Raw genomic sequence first — 13,163 nt, forward strand, 5'->3', positions numbered from 1 at the left:
GGAACAACATTAAATTAACAAATGGGGGGGGAAAAAAATCTCTCGCACACCGTGCCTGATTTCTAAAGGGATTTGGCTGCCTGAGCAGATCCTTGCCCTGCAGATAACCATTCCCTCAAATATCAATGCCATTTTCCAACCCCTGCCGTCACATTTCCCTCCCTGCTGCAGGCCTGTGCATCTGTGTGCATGTGTATGCGCTCACACCTGCTGAAAAATCTTTCTTAGGCACTCAGCTTCCCCTCGAGCCCCTGCTGGATGCTCAGCAGGGCTGAAAACCCACGGAGTAGCTGGCTGCACTGTGCTTCAGGGATGCGCCGGGTGGCTAAGACCTGTCCGAAATCCCAGCCCTCCGTACCACCGTTGGCGTGGCGATTCCTGCCTGGCAATTTGGTGAAAAGAGCCATGATTTAAGGTGAAAAGAAAGATGGTCGGTGAGTTCCCTGCAACTTCGCAATTCACTGAAAGGGTTTATTTATCTCTTCAAGAATAGAGAAGCTAAAGGCAGGGCCCCAGCCACCCTGCCTCAGGTGCTCATCTTGCCTGACACTAGACAGCTGGAAATTATTGGGTTCACAGCTCGTTACCTTTGGCTCCTTTGACAGTAGGTAGAACACAATAGTCATCTCCAGAGGATGATTTGTCTGCGCTATTCTTAGACACCTGCCCCAGGATAAGATGAATCAGCCTCTGTGCCGCATGGTTCTTCCCATGGGCATGAAGCGAGCGTTGGGTGACGCAGGCTCAGACTCGATAATGCAGAGCTTCGGATTTAACCTAATTCACCTAAAACTCTCACACAGGGACTTTCAAGGGGCCAGCACAAAACCTGATGTAATACGAACGGCTTCTCCCATGTGACTTTGACTTCCTCCTCTGAAATTGTCTCTCTGCATTCAAACACTTGCTGGAAGGCCCAAAGTAGCGGCCTAAATTCGTTTAAATCTAGGTGAATATCGGGCTTGACTTTTAATTCTTTCCATCTTTATTCTCCACCAGTCCTGCCAATTCTCTGAGCCTTAACGCCATAACGGCTTTAAATCTGTGTGTGTGTGTGTGTGTGTGTATGCACATTAACTGTAACATTTAAGATTTCTGACTATCCCTAAACCTTATTTCTAATACCCTTTACAAAGGTGCAGCACCGGTTGAAATTGCCAGAAACATTATTTTGGTGGGTTAGGTGGAGATGGGGCGTTTCAAATATGATTGTACAGCTGTATCACTGTGTGACTGGGAACTGAGCCTTTGAAAAGATGTTTAATATTAATTTTAATGACTGAGAACTTGGTTAAAGGAGTCAAGGAGGAATGAAACCTGAAATGCCAAGGGAGTGAAAAACTTCATAAGCCTTAAAAAAAAATAAAATGGGAGCAAAGAGCAAACAGACAGACTGTGGTTTCTCCAAAAAAGGAGAAAAGAACCAGCCCAGAGGTTCAGTCACAGTCGGAAACTAGCAAAAAGACAGATATTAAAACTAAACCAATAAAATCTGGAAAACTAGCTCTGAGGACAAAGAATGGCCCATCTCTCCCTTGTGGATACTCCAAGGAGCAGCAGGATGTCCAAGCATGGAACAGCCAGGCGTGCCTCTGCGCTCCCAGCAATGCCGGCGGGCTCTCAGGGCTGTGTGCTGGATCTGGCTCCCCCTCGGGTGGGGAAAGCAAAAGGAGCCCTGAGCACCTGCAAATCACAAAGAAAACCAAATATCGCTGATCCGGGCTCTGCACAAACACACGCTCTCGCTGCGGCTCAGAGCTCAGCATGTTTCTGCTGAAGGCCGAGGACATTTAGCAGGCACATTTGGGAGGCAAAGCGACTGCTGGCTTTTGCGCAGCCCAGCCACGAGCACGCGGGGCCGGGCGTGATTCCCAGCAGCTTCCAAAGGTGATGGCCAACCCTCTGCCGGCACCTGCCTCCGTGCATCCGCACCCGCGCAGCCCCTGCTGCTCTCGGTAGGGAGACGGATGCACGTGTGCCCTGCACAGGTACGGGCACGGTGGGGGCTTGCCGAGCGTGGGCACAAACCCAGCTGCCATATGGCAGAGGGAAGGAGCAGGGAAAGCACATCTTCTTGGCTTTGCTCGGTTTTGGTGCGTGCAGCCCGAGGGCCGATAAACGGGGAGAGGGCAACGCGTGCGAGGGGGTCTGAGGCTCCACGCACAGGGCACGAGCAGGAAGGCTCACGGCGGCAGCAGGGAGTTTTGAGTCAAGTGAACTGGCTGCTAATCCTCTTCTACACAGCCTTTCTTGCGGGAGGAAATCTTATGACTCCGGGGAGAAGTACATTGTGTAACTAAGCAATGGTGAACCCGGGTTGCATTTAACAGGGCTTGGCACAAGCACGGCAGAGTAGGATACTCATCCCGAGAGAGCGTGAGAGAGACCATCCCAGTGCATCGCCTGCCGGCCTCGAGTCCTTAAAAGCCCTGGTGTGGCCTTGGGAGAGGAGCTCAAGTAAAGGGAATTAAAAAAGAAAAAAAAAAAAAAAAAGAAAAGAAAAAAAAGCCCCATAACCCTAAAGAAATCAGCTCGCTGTGTGGGGCTTCCCTGCGCTTGTTATTGAAACATTGCATAATGTCCCTTTGCACTGCGCAGAGCTTTGAAATCCGCAGGATCAAAGCTGTATGGAGACACTATGGATGTGCTGAGACAAATTTAAAGGCATTTTACAATTACAGCAAGAGGCATAAAGCCACTCTTCGGGCTCCTCTTGCTGTTCCACCGTGACATCTAGTGGCACGGTGCAGTCCTACTGACGAGCTCGGCTCTGCAGCTGCCTTCAGGGCTATTGCTGCACTCATCTCCTGACAGCTTTTTGTGAGAGAGATCAGAAATGACTTGGGAAAAGGTTATTTTGCCACTTTCTCGCGTTCACTTTTTTCCGTATTTCACGATTTAAAGCTTTCACGATGTGCAAGAGAGCGCTCTGCTTCCTAGAACGTATCACCAGGTCCCCATGTTTGTGTGCCTTGTCCTTGTTTAGCAACTTGATGCCACAGATGCTGAAAACAGACAAAAGGGATGACGGGTTATAAAGTGTGATCGTTTAAAGCAACTTTAACTGGAAAAGGAAGCAAGGTGAAATAAAAAGATTTAGGGCACAGCAGCAGCCAGCTGAAGGCTGGTCTTCCAGGTCTCTGAGGTCCAAATTTGCAGTTGTCACTGGGTAAGTTGCGTTTGAAACCCTTCTCTAAGTCCAGCTGTGTGTCATACAGTTGGTTGTGTCTTTCGATACGAGCCGGGCCAAATTTTTGCTTAACCTGTTGCAACAGCATGTGACCTGGTGTCAAAAAAATGCCACCGAGTCACTGTGTAACCTTTGTCATGGCAATTAAAAATGTCACCGCTGTTGGTGTGTGTCCCTCCCGCGTTCACAAGGCAGGATGCTGGGCCAGAGAAACTGGAAGGTCCAGCCTTTGGGCCTCAGCCTCTCCCAACTGATGAAAAGGAAGAGAAGATTATTGTTCTTTTTTCCATGTTTTGAAGCATCATTGACATTGATAGATACCTGGGAACCGTTAGGACATGAATGCTGCAGGCAGTCTTCAGGTAACAGCCACAAACGCCATAGCAGGAACACGGCAACCCAAGTCCTAAATTAAATGGTAGGTTAAAAATAATGTCGCTATTAAGAAAAGTAAGCGATGGAAGAAAGGCGATGAAAAACCACCCCCAGCTTAGTGGCAGTTTCTCATCGGCAGTGCACACTGACGCCAAAATAGATGCAAAACCTGGGAGTTCAGAGAGCTCCTCAATGCACGCTGCAGTGACTGAAGAGCTGAGTGCCACAGAGGCCAGGGCTGGGAATGGGGTGCCAGGGCCAGGCATCGGGATGCTGGGGCTGGGAATGGGGTGCGGGGGCTGGAAATTGGGATGCCGGGGCTGGGAATGGGGTGCCAGGCCTGGGAATAAGGGTGCTGGGGCCAGGAATAAGGGTGCTGGGGTGGGGAATTGGGGTGCCGGGGCTGGGAATGGGGGTGCCGGGGCTGGGAATAAGGGTGCTGGGGTGGCAAATCGGGGTGCTGGGTCCAGGAATGGGGGGTGCCAGGGCGGGGAATTGGGGTGCCAGGGTAGGGAACTGGGGTGCCAGGGTAGGGAATCGGGGTGCCGGGGTGCGGAATGGGGGGGGCCAGGGCGGGGAATTGGGGTGCCAGGGTAGGGAACTGGGGTGCCAGGGTAGGGAATCGGGGTGCCGGGGTGCGGAATGGGGGGGGCCAGGGCGGGGAATTGGGGTGCTGGTGCTGGGAATCGAGGTGCCGTGGCTGGGAATCGGGATGCCGGGGCCAGGACAGCGGTGCCGGGGCTGGGAATAGCGGGGCCGTGGCCGGGAGTAGGAGGGCAGGGGCCGGAGTGCCCGGTGCAGGCCCCGGCGGGTGTCGCTGCCAGCCCGCGGCCGCTGAGCCCCAAGCGCCCGGCCTGGGGGCCGCAGCCTGGCCCGGGCGGGCAGGGCTGAAGGCGGCCGCGTCCCCGCCGGCCGCCGCGCAGCGCTCGGGCCGTTCAGCCGGGCAGGGCGGGAAGGGCCCTGCGGAGGAGACGCTTCGGCTTGGCCGGCTTCACCCCGCCGGGGCCCCGCGGCCCGGCTCCCCCGCGGCCCGGCCCGGCCCGGCCCGCCCCGGCGCTCCCCCGGGAGGCCCCCGGCCGCGGCAGCCCCTGCGCCGTCCGCACCCCGCCCCGGCCCCGGGCACAAGATGGCGGCGGCCGTGAGGGCGCCGGGCGGCGCGGAGGGCCGGGGCGGCGGGCGGCGGGGCGCAGAGGGCCCGGCGGCGCGGCGCTGAAGGAGGCCGCCCGGCCCGCCGTCCCCTCGCCGCATCGTGACGGGCTCCGGCGGCCCCGCCGCGGCGGGGTGGGGCTGCAGCGGCCGCCGCGGCCGGGCCGAGGAGCGGGGAGACCGTGCCCGGCGCCCCGGTGTCGGCGATGAGCGGCGCGGAGGCGCGGGAGCTGGAGGAGCGGCTGCGGGAGGCGGCGGCGCTGGGGGACGTGGCGGAGGTGCGGCGGCTGCTGGGCGCGGGGGCGGACATCAACTCCCGCAACGAGATCAACGGCTGGTGAGGAGCGGCGGGGGGGAGGCACACACGGGCGGCCGGGCCGGGGGCTGCGGGGCTCCGGGGGCTGCGGGGCTCCGGGGGCTGCGGGGCTCCGGGGGCTGCGGGGCTCCGGGGGCTGCGGGGCTCCGGGGGCTGCGGGGCTCCGGGGCCGGGGCGGAGGCGGGTCACACACGGGCGCTGGCCCGGGGGCTGCGGGGGGCCCGGGGGCTGCGGGGGGCCCGGGGGCTGCGGGGGGCCCGGGGGCTGCGGGGGGCCCGGGGGCTGCGGGGGGCCCGGCCCCGCACCGGGGGTTGGGCTGGGGCCTCCCCTGGGCACCCCTGGCCAGGCGCGGGGGGAGCCGCCGTGAGGCCGCCGCTGTTGTGCCTCTCAGCTTTCCTAGTTACAAAAAAAGAAGCGCTACTCCCGGGAGGGTCGAGGTTTAGCGCTAAAGAGGGTCCCAGCCGCAGCCGGGCCCGCGCCCCGCAGCCCTTGCGGTAGCCCCGCCGCTCGCAGCGGGGGGCCCGGTGCCCGGTGCAGGCCCCGGCGGGTGTCGCTGCCAGCCCGCGGCCGCTGACCCCAACGACGGAGCCACCTTTGCCCCCCAGCGGCCGCCGCTCCCCGCGGGGCCGGGGGTGCGCGGGGGGGCCGGGGCTGCGGGACGGCGGGAGCCCGCACCCCCCGCTGCCCTCCCTGCCCTTCCCTCCCTTCCCCGCAGGACCTGCCTGCACTGGGCCTGCAAGCGGAACCAGGCCGCCGTGGTGCGCTGCCTGCTGAGCGCCGGCGCGGACCCGCGGGCCCTGACGGCAGAGGGGCAGCGGGCCGCCCAGCTCAGCTCCCGCGCCGACATCCGCAGCATTTTGGGAGGTACCGTGCCTGGAAGTCGCCTAGAGCTCTCGGTCGAAAGGCTAAAGCGGTTTTAGTGCTTTTATCCGAGGTAGTAGGTGTTGGCAAAACTTTGGCTTGGGCCGTCTCGTTAGACAGCTCCGATTTATAACCGTAATTCGTGCTCAGGCAAACGGGGATTTCGGTGGGAAGGCCATTCGTTCCCAGCAGTGTCACCAAGAAACTGAAGAGCTGCCTACGTTGGGGACCATGCTGCTGCAGTCCCGTTTGCTGTCACCCAGCAGAAGCCAGTGTGAGGGCTGCCGGTGGAGGCTTGCCCAGCTGTGCAATGACTGCTGGCCAGCCGTAAGAAATCTTACCCATCCACTCGGAACCGCAGCGTTTCAGCTGCAGTGGCTTCTGAGCGTTTTGTTATACTGCGATCGCAGTGTGGTTTGTTTTTGCCCTGTAATTCTCTGATCTTACACTTCCCGTGCACGCAGCAAACCTAGTCGGATATGACACTCCCAAACGCTGCCAGTCCCTATTTCTATCAGCATCTAGGTGCTGTGCCGCAGGTTAATGTTTTTAAGTGTTTCACCTTTGGAAATTATGTTCTAGCTTCTGCTAATTGCACTTAAATTGCTCTCTACAATATGCTCTTACATCAACAGTGCACGGTTACCTTAAATGAAGTTACAGCTAAATTGTGACTAGGGTTACAACAGTGATAACTGAAGGAATGGCATGTTCTTTGAGCATTTTTGTTTTATTTTGGGCAAGGTGCTCAGCTCTGGGACTTAGTTCATGGCAAATGACTTATGGTCTCTTTTTAACATCTAAACCGTCCAAGTGCATGTGAACGAACTCTGTTCGTAGCTGCCTTGCTGTTCCATTGGTTAAGCTTTCCTGTTTCCTGGGGGATAAACACGTATCGCTTATATTCTCCTAAATGGTTTTTATTCTGGGAGCGTAGTGCTATTGAGCAGACCTTTCTGGACTGCTTTGACATTGGCATTAATGTCCTGTAATCCTCAGTCTGGCGAGAATGTCATTTACTGCTGTGCTTTTAAGCAAGAGGAGGGTTGGCTTGGGTATTTAAAGTCACTTACCTGAAGAAATACTGTTTAATTTGTTGGCATGGGTCATAATAAGCCATTTACAGCAGTGTTATTAAAAGCAATGTAAAATGAGATTAAGTGAAGAACTACCGGTTCCTTTGAAAATGCTGGGTTAATGCTGCTAGAAATTATGTATCCATCAACAGTTATTTTTTTCCCCCCACTTTGCTTTCAAAAAACAAAATACATTGTAGAAATTTGTAGACATTTTCTTTGGGTTTGCAGCTAATTACCTCCCAGGTGTTAGATGCTTACCATACCTTAGTACCATCCTCAGAATGTGATGTAGTTTTAAGACACAATAGAACTATATTCAAAATGAGACAGATCAATCCGATAACGTGGGGTATTTTTTCCCCCTCTCTCCCTCCCCTACCCCCCATTTTTGAACTTGATTAACAGAGGAAGAAACTGAATGTCAAGAGAGGAAGGATTTAAATTTGCCAATTGTTGCAAACTACTTGGCCAGCCCAGCATTCCCTTATGTTTACACCGAAGAAGGCATTCCAGACGGCTTGGCAGAATCCCAGAATGAAAGTGCTTCCATCTCATCCGCTTCCCAGGGCGAAACTAGTCCTTGTTCATCAGCAACTCAGGTTGAAAGCATATGCACACATACATCATGCAACAGCGCAGACGACGGTCCCGCTCTAGACGCTGCAGAACAGCTGCCCGCCCCGTCAGCAGCCAGCGCAGCACCACAGGGCACCCCTCCTGCGCTCCGCAACGGCCCCGCGTGCCAGCCGCCCCTGCCCCACAGCCCAGGGCTGCTCGCTCCAGCGGCATCCAAGCAGGCTGTGCCTCTGCAAACCGACAGCTCGCCCACTGGTCCCGCGCCAGCCTTTCAGCCCTTTTTCTTTACGGGAACTTTCCCGTATAACATGCAAGGTAATGAAGTGTAATTTCCCCGTCCTTCCATCGTATTCTGTTCCCTGGTTTTGTTACTGGGTGAAAGATGAAGTTAAAGAATCACTCCACTTCCAGCCTCAAGTGGAATAGAGGGCAGAGATGTTGCATTCTTTGGCCAAGAGCACCCAGAACTTCTTTTTCTGCTCTGCTAATAACTGTTCCACTGTAGTTTAAACATGGTAATATGCAAACCGATGGAAAGATCAGTCCAAGCAACATAAACATTTGAATTCTGCACCATATTATATAGCATCGAATGCATCTCTGGTAGTTTGTAACAACTTGCCTTTGTGACTGGACAGATTAAACATTGTAAAATGATTCCGCTGTGTGTTTCCTGCTGTTCAAGTGGAAGCTTCTATTAAATGCACGGTATTTCTCAATGAGGTAATAGGCATTGTATTATAAAATCTGAATTCAAAAGATAATGGTAACTACTTTAGTGTTAGGTTTGGGTTGGTTTGTTGGGGTTTTTTTCTCAAAAAAACCCTGTTTTCTCTTTGAGGAAAAAAACCCTTTAAATCTTTTTTTCAATCAGAACTTGTGCTTAAGGTGAGAGTCCAGAACCTCAGAGACAATGACTTCATTGAAATTGAACTGGACAGACAGGAACTGACCTATCGAGATCTGCTGAGAGTGAGCTGCTGTGAACTGGGCGTTAATCCAGAACAAGTAGAGAAGATCAGAAAATTACCGAACACACTAGTAAGAAAGGTAAGAATTGAAATCGGAGCTTAATCTGGCTTTGCATTTTGCAGATATCTTGCAGACATCAGAAAGGTGGTTTTGTAAAAAGGTTGGCAAAACGCAGTGGTGTTAAAAAACCAAAAACTGACTGAAGCTCACAAATTCAAAAGGATGTTGGACTTTTCTTACAACTTCATCATAACTTTAAAATATCTTTGTCAAAAACAGGCAGGGTATTTCCAGCTCCTGAAGCACATGAAACTTACAGCTTTTTTTTTTTAAATGTATCAGAAACAGTGCTTCAGTGTGCTTTTAACATAATTGCCATATACTACTTCACTGCTTGCCTAAAAAGGACAAATAGTAAGAGGAAAAACCCACAAATTGGCATGTGAATAGTCTAAAGATGCACCAAACAAATGAACGTACTCTTCTGTTCCAAAATACCTATTCTGGAGGCCTGTAAATTAAATGTATTTGGTCACGACTCTTAGTTAAGTGACGGGCACACACACAGTCACATCTTAATGAGGCTCAAGGAGGAAAAAGTGTACAGCTCGAGGAGGAGGGGGGGGAAGCAAACACGCTTTGAAAGAGAAAGTGTATACTGGTAGGGGTTTTTTTCTTTCATGATTTATTCCTATCATTGGGTGTGACCTCCCTGGAATTAGTGTTACTTCCTTTAGCTATTATTACGAATAATAATAACCAGTTATGTTTAGAAGCAATGCGTCGTTCTGTGTGTTGTTTTTTTAAAGGACAAGGATGTTGCCAGACTTCAGGATTTCCAAGAGCTGGAATTAGTTCTTGTGAAAAGTGACAGCTCTCCTTTCAGAAATGCTGCATCAACTTTGACTGAGAGACCGTGCTACAACAGCAGAGCATCAAAGCTGACATACTGAGACTCTTCTAGATGCACCTGGGGTATGAAAACCTGGTCATTATGTGCTGCTGCCTTTTGAAGGCAGCGAATTAAGTGTGTGTAAAACCTTAAGTTATTGTTAGGGTTACTATTTTAACTAATAGTTTATCTTTTGTATTTAATATCCCCTTTGCTTTTATTTTTTTACTTGATACTGTATTCAGATAAGGGATACCTCATTTGTCTACTAAAATCACATGCTTCCAGTGTATGTAAATGAAGTTTATTGGTTGTATTTGGCAACAGAGGGCAGGAAAGACTTAATTATCGATACAAAAAGTATGTTGAGTACTCCCACTCTTTGACCAAATAAGACTCATGGAAGACGGATTCAGGAAATGGGGGGGGGGGGGGGGTGTGTGTATAGGTATTTTTTTAAACTTTCTGATTAAGTTAAAATATCAGAGGGTATCTGGCATACAATGAACAGTTGCCATCTAAAGATGTAAAACTTGCAAATCCTTAAAACTCTTGCCCCTTCTTCACAAAGACTTACCAAGAGGGGTTGTCTTGCATGCTTGGGCTGGATGTATTTAATGCTCTGAAGTGACAGAGGAAAAATTTGCACTGGACTGGAAATAAGTGGAGTAAGAGTGTCCGTATTTAAGTATTTTGTTTCTTTCCCATATGAGAATATTGTAACTTAAGTGATGGCATCCCTTCACCTCCACAAAAAAAAAAAATACGGAAGCCTCTCTTAACTGCTCCTTAATTAAGTCAAAAGCAAGCTCAAGTGCCCTTCGACAGAACGCACTTATGTGTCAGGAGCTTGGGAGGTATTACAGATCTGTGGCCATAGTTTCATTTATTTATTTTCCCGACAGCGCGAGGAGACTATGCGTTACTCACACCACAAGTCGGTGCAGTTAAGTCAGGGAACTATTTTCTTTACGGCCCACCCTGACTAACCAGTTGCAGGGTGTGTGGTTAAGTTTCTGCTGTGAGAGGAGCAGGAGAAGCACAACGGTATACTCGAGGTATCACAACTGGAAGGAGCGTACCATGCTCTTAATTAGCCATACTAAACTGGAAACCTATACCATTAGCAAAGAAATAACCTGTAACTTCACATGTTGCAGAGTCTACTATCACTTTTACAGTGTCCAAAGTTTTGGCCAGATCAATACTGAAAGGGCTGAATGCCTCCAGGTGTTTTCAGTGGATTTTTTGGGGAACAAAACCCAGATTCTGGTGAAGCTACAGACTGCTTAACTTGCATTTAAGCAAGTCGGTAACACAACGTCAATCTGTGGTTTCATGAATGGCAAAAGTCATCATTAAAGCAAAGTATTTAAGTCACAGCGTTGCTGGAGTATTACTAACAACCTGAAGCTTCTCCTGTTAACAGGGTAGTCTGCAAAGTTACACCTCAGCAGGCTTTTTGTTTTCTTTTGTACCAAAACCGACAATGATGACCTTTGCACCAAAAACCTTAACCAGGTACGGAGGAGGTGGGTGGAGAGGTGAAGGAGTTGTTTTTTCTGGGCATGAGCTGCTTGCTTCCCCCACCCCAACAGTATTGATTTTCCTTCCACCTCCTGCTTTCCTAGGCTGCGCTAGAGCAGAATTTGTGCACAGTAGTTGTTGTTGATCTGGATTGTGATGTTGACATTCAGACTGTAAGCAGTACAATCAACGCCTTTGTTCTGGCAGGAGCGGCGTGGCTGCCGCCCTGGCTTAGCTGCAGGCAGCACAGCTGCTTTACCCTTGGGGTGGCTCCTCCAAGCAAGGGCAGTACAAGCAAACCCGTCAGAAGGACACAGAACCCCCTTCCGCCAGCAGAAGAGACGCTAGATTCTGGGTTCAGGATTTACACCAAGTTATTTAGGCTTAAACTTCTTGCTTAGCGCATTCAGAATAATTATCCTTTCTCGCTTGCTCCATAAACGTCTCATGACTTAAACTCTGCTGACTCCCCGCCCTCAGTCCTGGCCCTTCTCTCTCCAGAGCTGGACTTCTGTAAAGCCTGATTCAAGTCCTGGTAAGCTCAAGACTGTGTGTCATGCAGTATGAAGTAAAATTTCCTAACTATGGCTCCCGCTTTGTTTTTCTGGTAGGACAGGAAAGCGAGTTTCGATTTTAACAATTCTCTATTTATCTTTGCAGCATAGCTTGGAGGCTAGCTCAGATTATGTGCAATAACTGTTTGAAAAACAGTAGTCGTTAAATGTCTCAAAATTAACAGTATCTTAATTTCCTTTCAGTTCCTTTGTTTAGGAATAATCAGTGTAAAGACTGCCTCCACTAATTACTGAACATTCAGCTACAGGAGCAGCTGGTTTTAAAAAAAAAAAAAAGCTTTATTTGCTCTAGCTTCTACCAAGAATAACTGTTAACATGATACAACTAAAACTTTAATCATGATCTGACTGTAATAATAACAGTAAGTCTATGCATTCAGAGAAATATTTTTGTATGTTTTATGCAGTTTGATAAACTCTAAGGCACACTAGTTACGTTAACTGGTTTTTGTTGGTTTTTTTTTTTTCTTTGAACAATAAACCGTTGGTATGACAACTGAAACTAAGTTTACAAAACTTACTGTTCTTCCAAGGACAACTTTTGTTTGCACTACAAACTTGTACTGAACTGACATTGCTACTCTTCACTTATATTAAAGTACATCAGTTGTTTCAAGTACCTACATCTCTTTGATTCTTTGACGCATAGGGGATGGGTGCGTGTGTGTGGGATGATACGTGGCACTGTAGAGTGGACAGGATGCTCTTAACATTTTAACAGAACTTTGAAAAATCATGGGCCAGTGTATTTTTAACACCTAGTAAAAGCCTGTCAAGCTGTCAAAGCCAGTGTGGAGAAAGCACGTAGGAGGTACTTACTTAAATAAGCTACTTGCTTTTCGCTTAGTCTTCCTACAAAATCAGAGATGGTATTTATCTCGGGCTCAAGTGCTGAAGGTGATACTTTTCACACAGATTAATTTGTTGTGGAGATGCTCGTTACAACCAAATCTAAAGGTAATTACTAGAAAGGCACAACATTTCCTATGCTCTTGAAGGCATTTTCCTTCATCTTCAACGCAATAAAGACTCTGCTACCAGACATGTCAGAAGCTGAACGCCAGTCCAATTTATTGCAAGGTACCTCATTTTATCATTTATACCCCTGCAAAATAAGGACGTGAAAACACCGTACTATACATATACATGCCTCAGGAGCTGCAAGACAAATATTTTAGCTGCTGGAAGCAGCAGCACATCCAGGCAGCAGCTGAATCATGTCTCTTACACAAGTTTTAAAGTAATAGGTGTTCATGCCATTTCCATAATTAGAACTTAAATTGTAATTTTACTTGCTCCCACTTGCATTAATTTTTCTTAAGTTATTCAAATCCACTCCATCACCTAGTCTCAATCCCCTGTGCCCCTGCATGGGTGTCTGCTTTAGAACAACAGAAGTCAAAAAGGCAACGTGGCTGCCTGCACGTGGCACCCCTCCTCACCGCACCGGCAGCGCTCCACTGTGCCAGAGGGACCGGCGCGCAGACCTTCCCTGCAAACAGACAATAGAAGGCACACCAAAATCAGAACAAGCACATTACAATAGTGCTTTGGCTGTGTCTGACTCCAGTTACACGTGTAGTCAAGTCCTGAATGCCAATATGAAGGATAATGCTTTTTTTTTTTAAAAAAAAAAAAAAAAAAGTATGTCAAT

The 13,163-nt window shown here is 50.1% G+C and overlaps 1 protein-coding gene and 1 long non-coding RNA gene across 2 annotated transcripts; one reads left to right on the forward strand and one right to left on the reverse strand.

Annotated features, from left to right (window-relative positions):
* Positions 1-2,852: 2,852 nt before the first annotated feature.
* Positions 2,853-3,622, reverse strand: LOC130156685 (uncharacterized). The gene is made up of 2 exons (XR_008824558.1): positions 3,512-3,622; positions 2,853-3,005 (listed from the first exon to the last, which is right to left on the reverse strand). It is a non-coding gene; the product is annotated as an uncharacterized LOC130156685 (long non-coding RNA).
* Positions 3,623-4,700: 1,078 nt separating this feature from the next.
* Positions 4,701-12,128, forward strand: LOC130150996 (ankyrin repeat domain-containing protein 40-like). The gene is made up of 5 exons (XM_056342479.1): positions 4,701-5,048; positions 5,743-5,891; positions 7,373-7,858; positions 8,418-8,593; positions 9,325-12,128. The coding sequence occupies exons 1-5, from the start codon at positions 4,918-4,920 to the stop codon at positions 9,466-9,468; spliced, it is 1,086 nt and encodes a 361-aa protein (XP_056198454.1). The 5' UTR covers positions 4,701-4,917; the 3' UTR covers positions 9,469-12,128.
* The last annotated feature ends 1,035 nt before the right edge of the window (positions 12,129-13,163 follow it).

The sequence above is a fragment of the Falco biarmicus genome, chromosome 1 (assembly GCF_023638135.1).
Source record: "Falco biarmicus isolate bFalBia1 chromosome 1, bFalBia1.pri, whole genome shotgun sequence".
Taxonomy (NCBI): domain Eukaryota; kingdom Metazoa; phylum Chordata; class Aves; order Falconiformes; family Falconidae; genus Falco; species Falco biarmicus.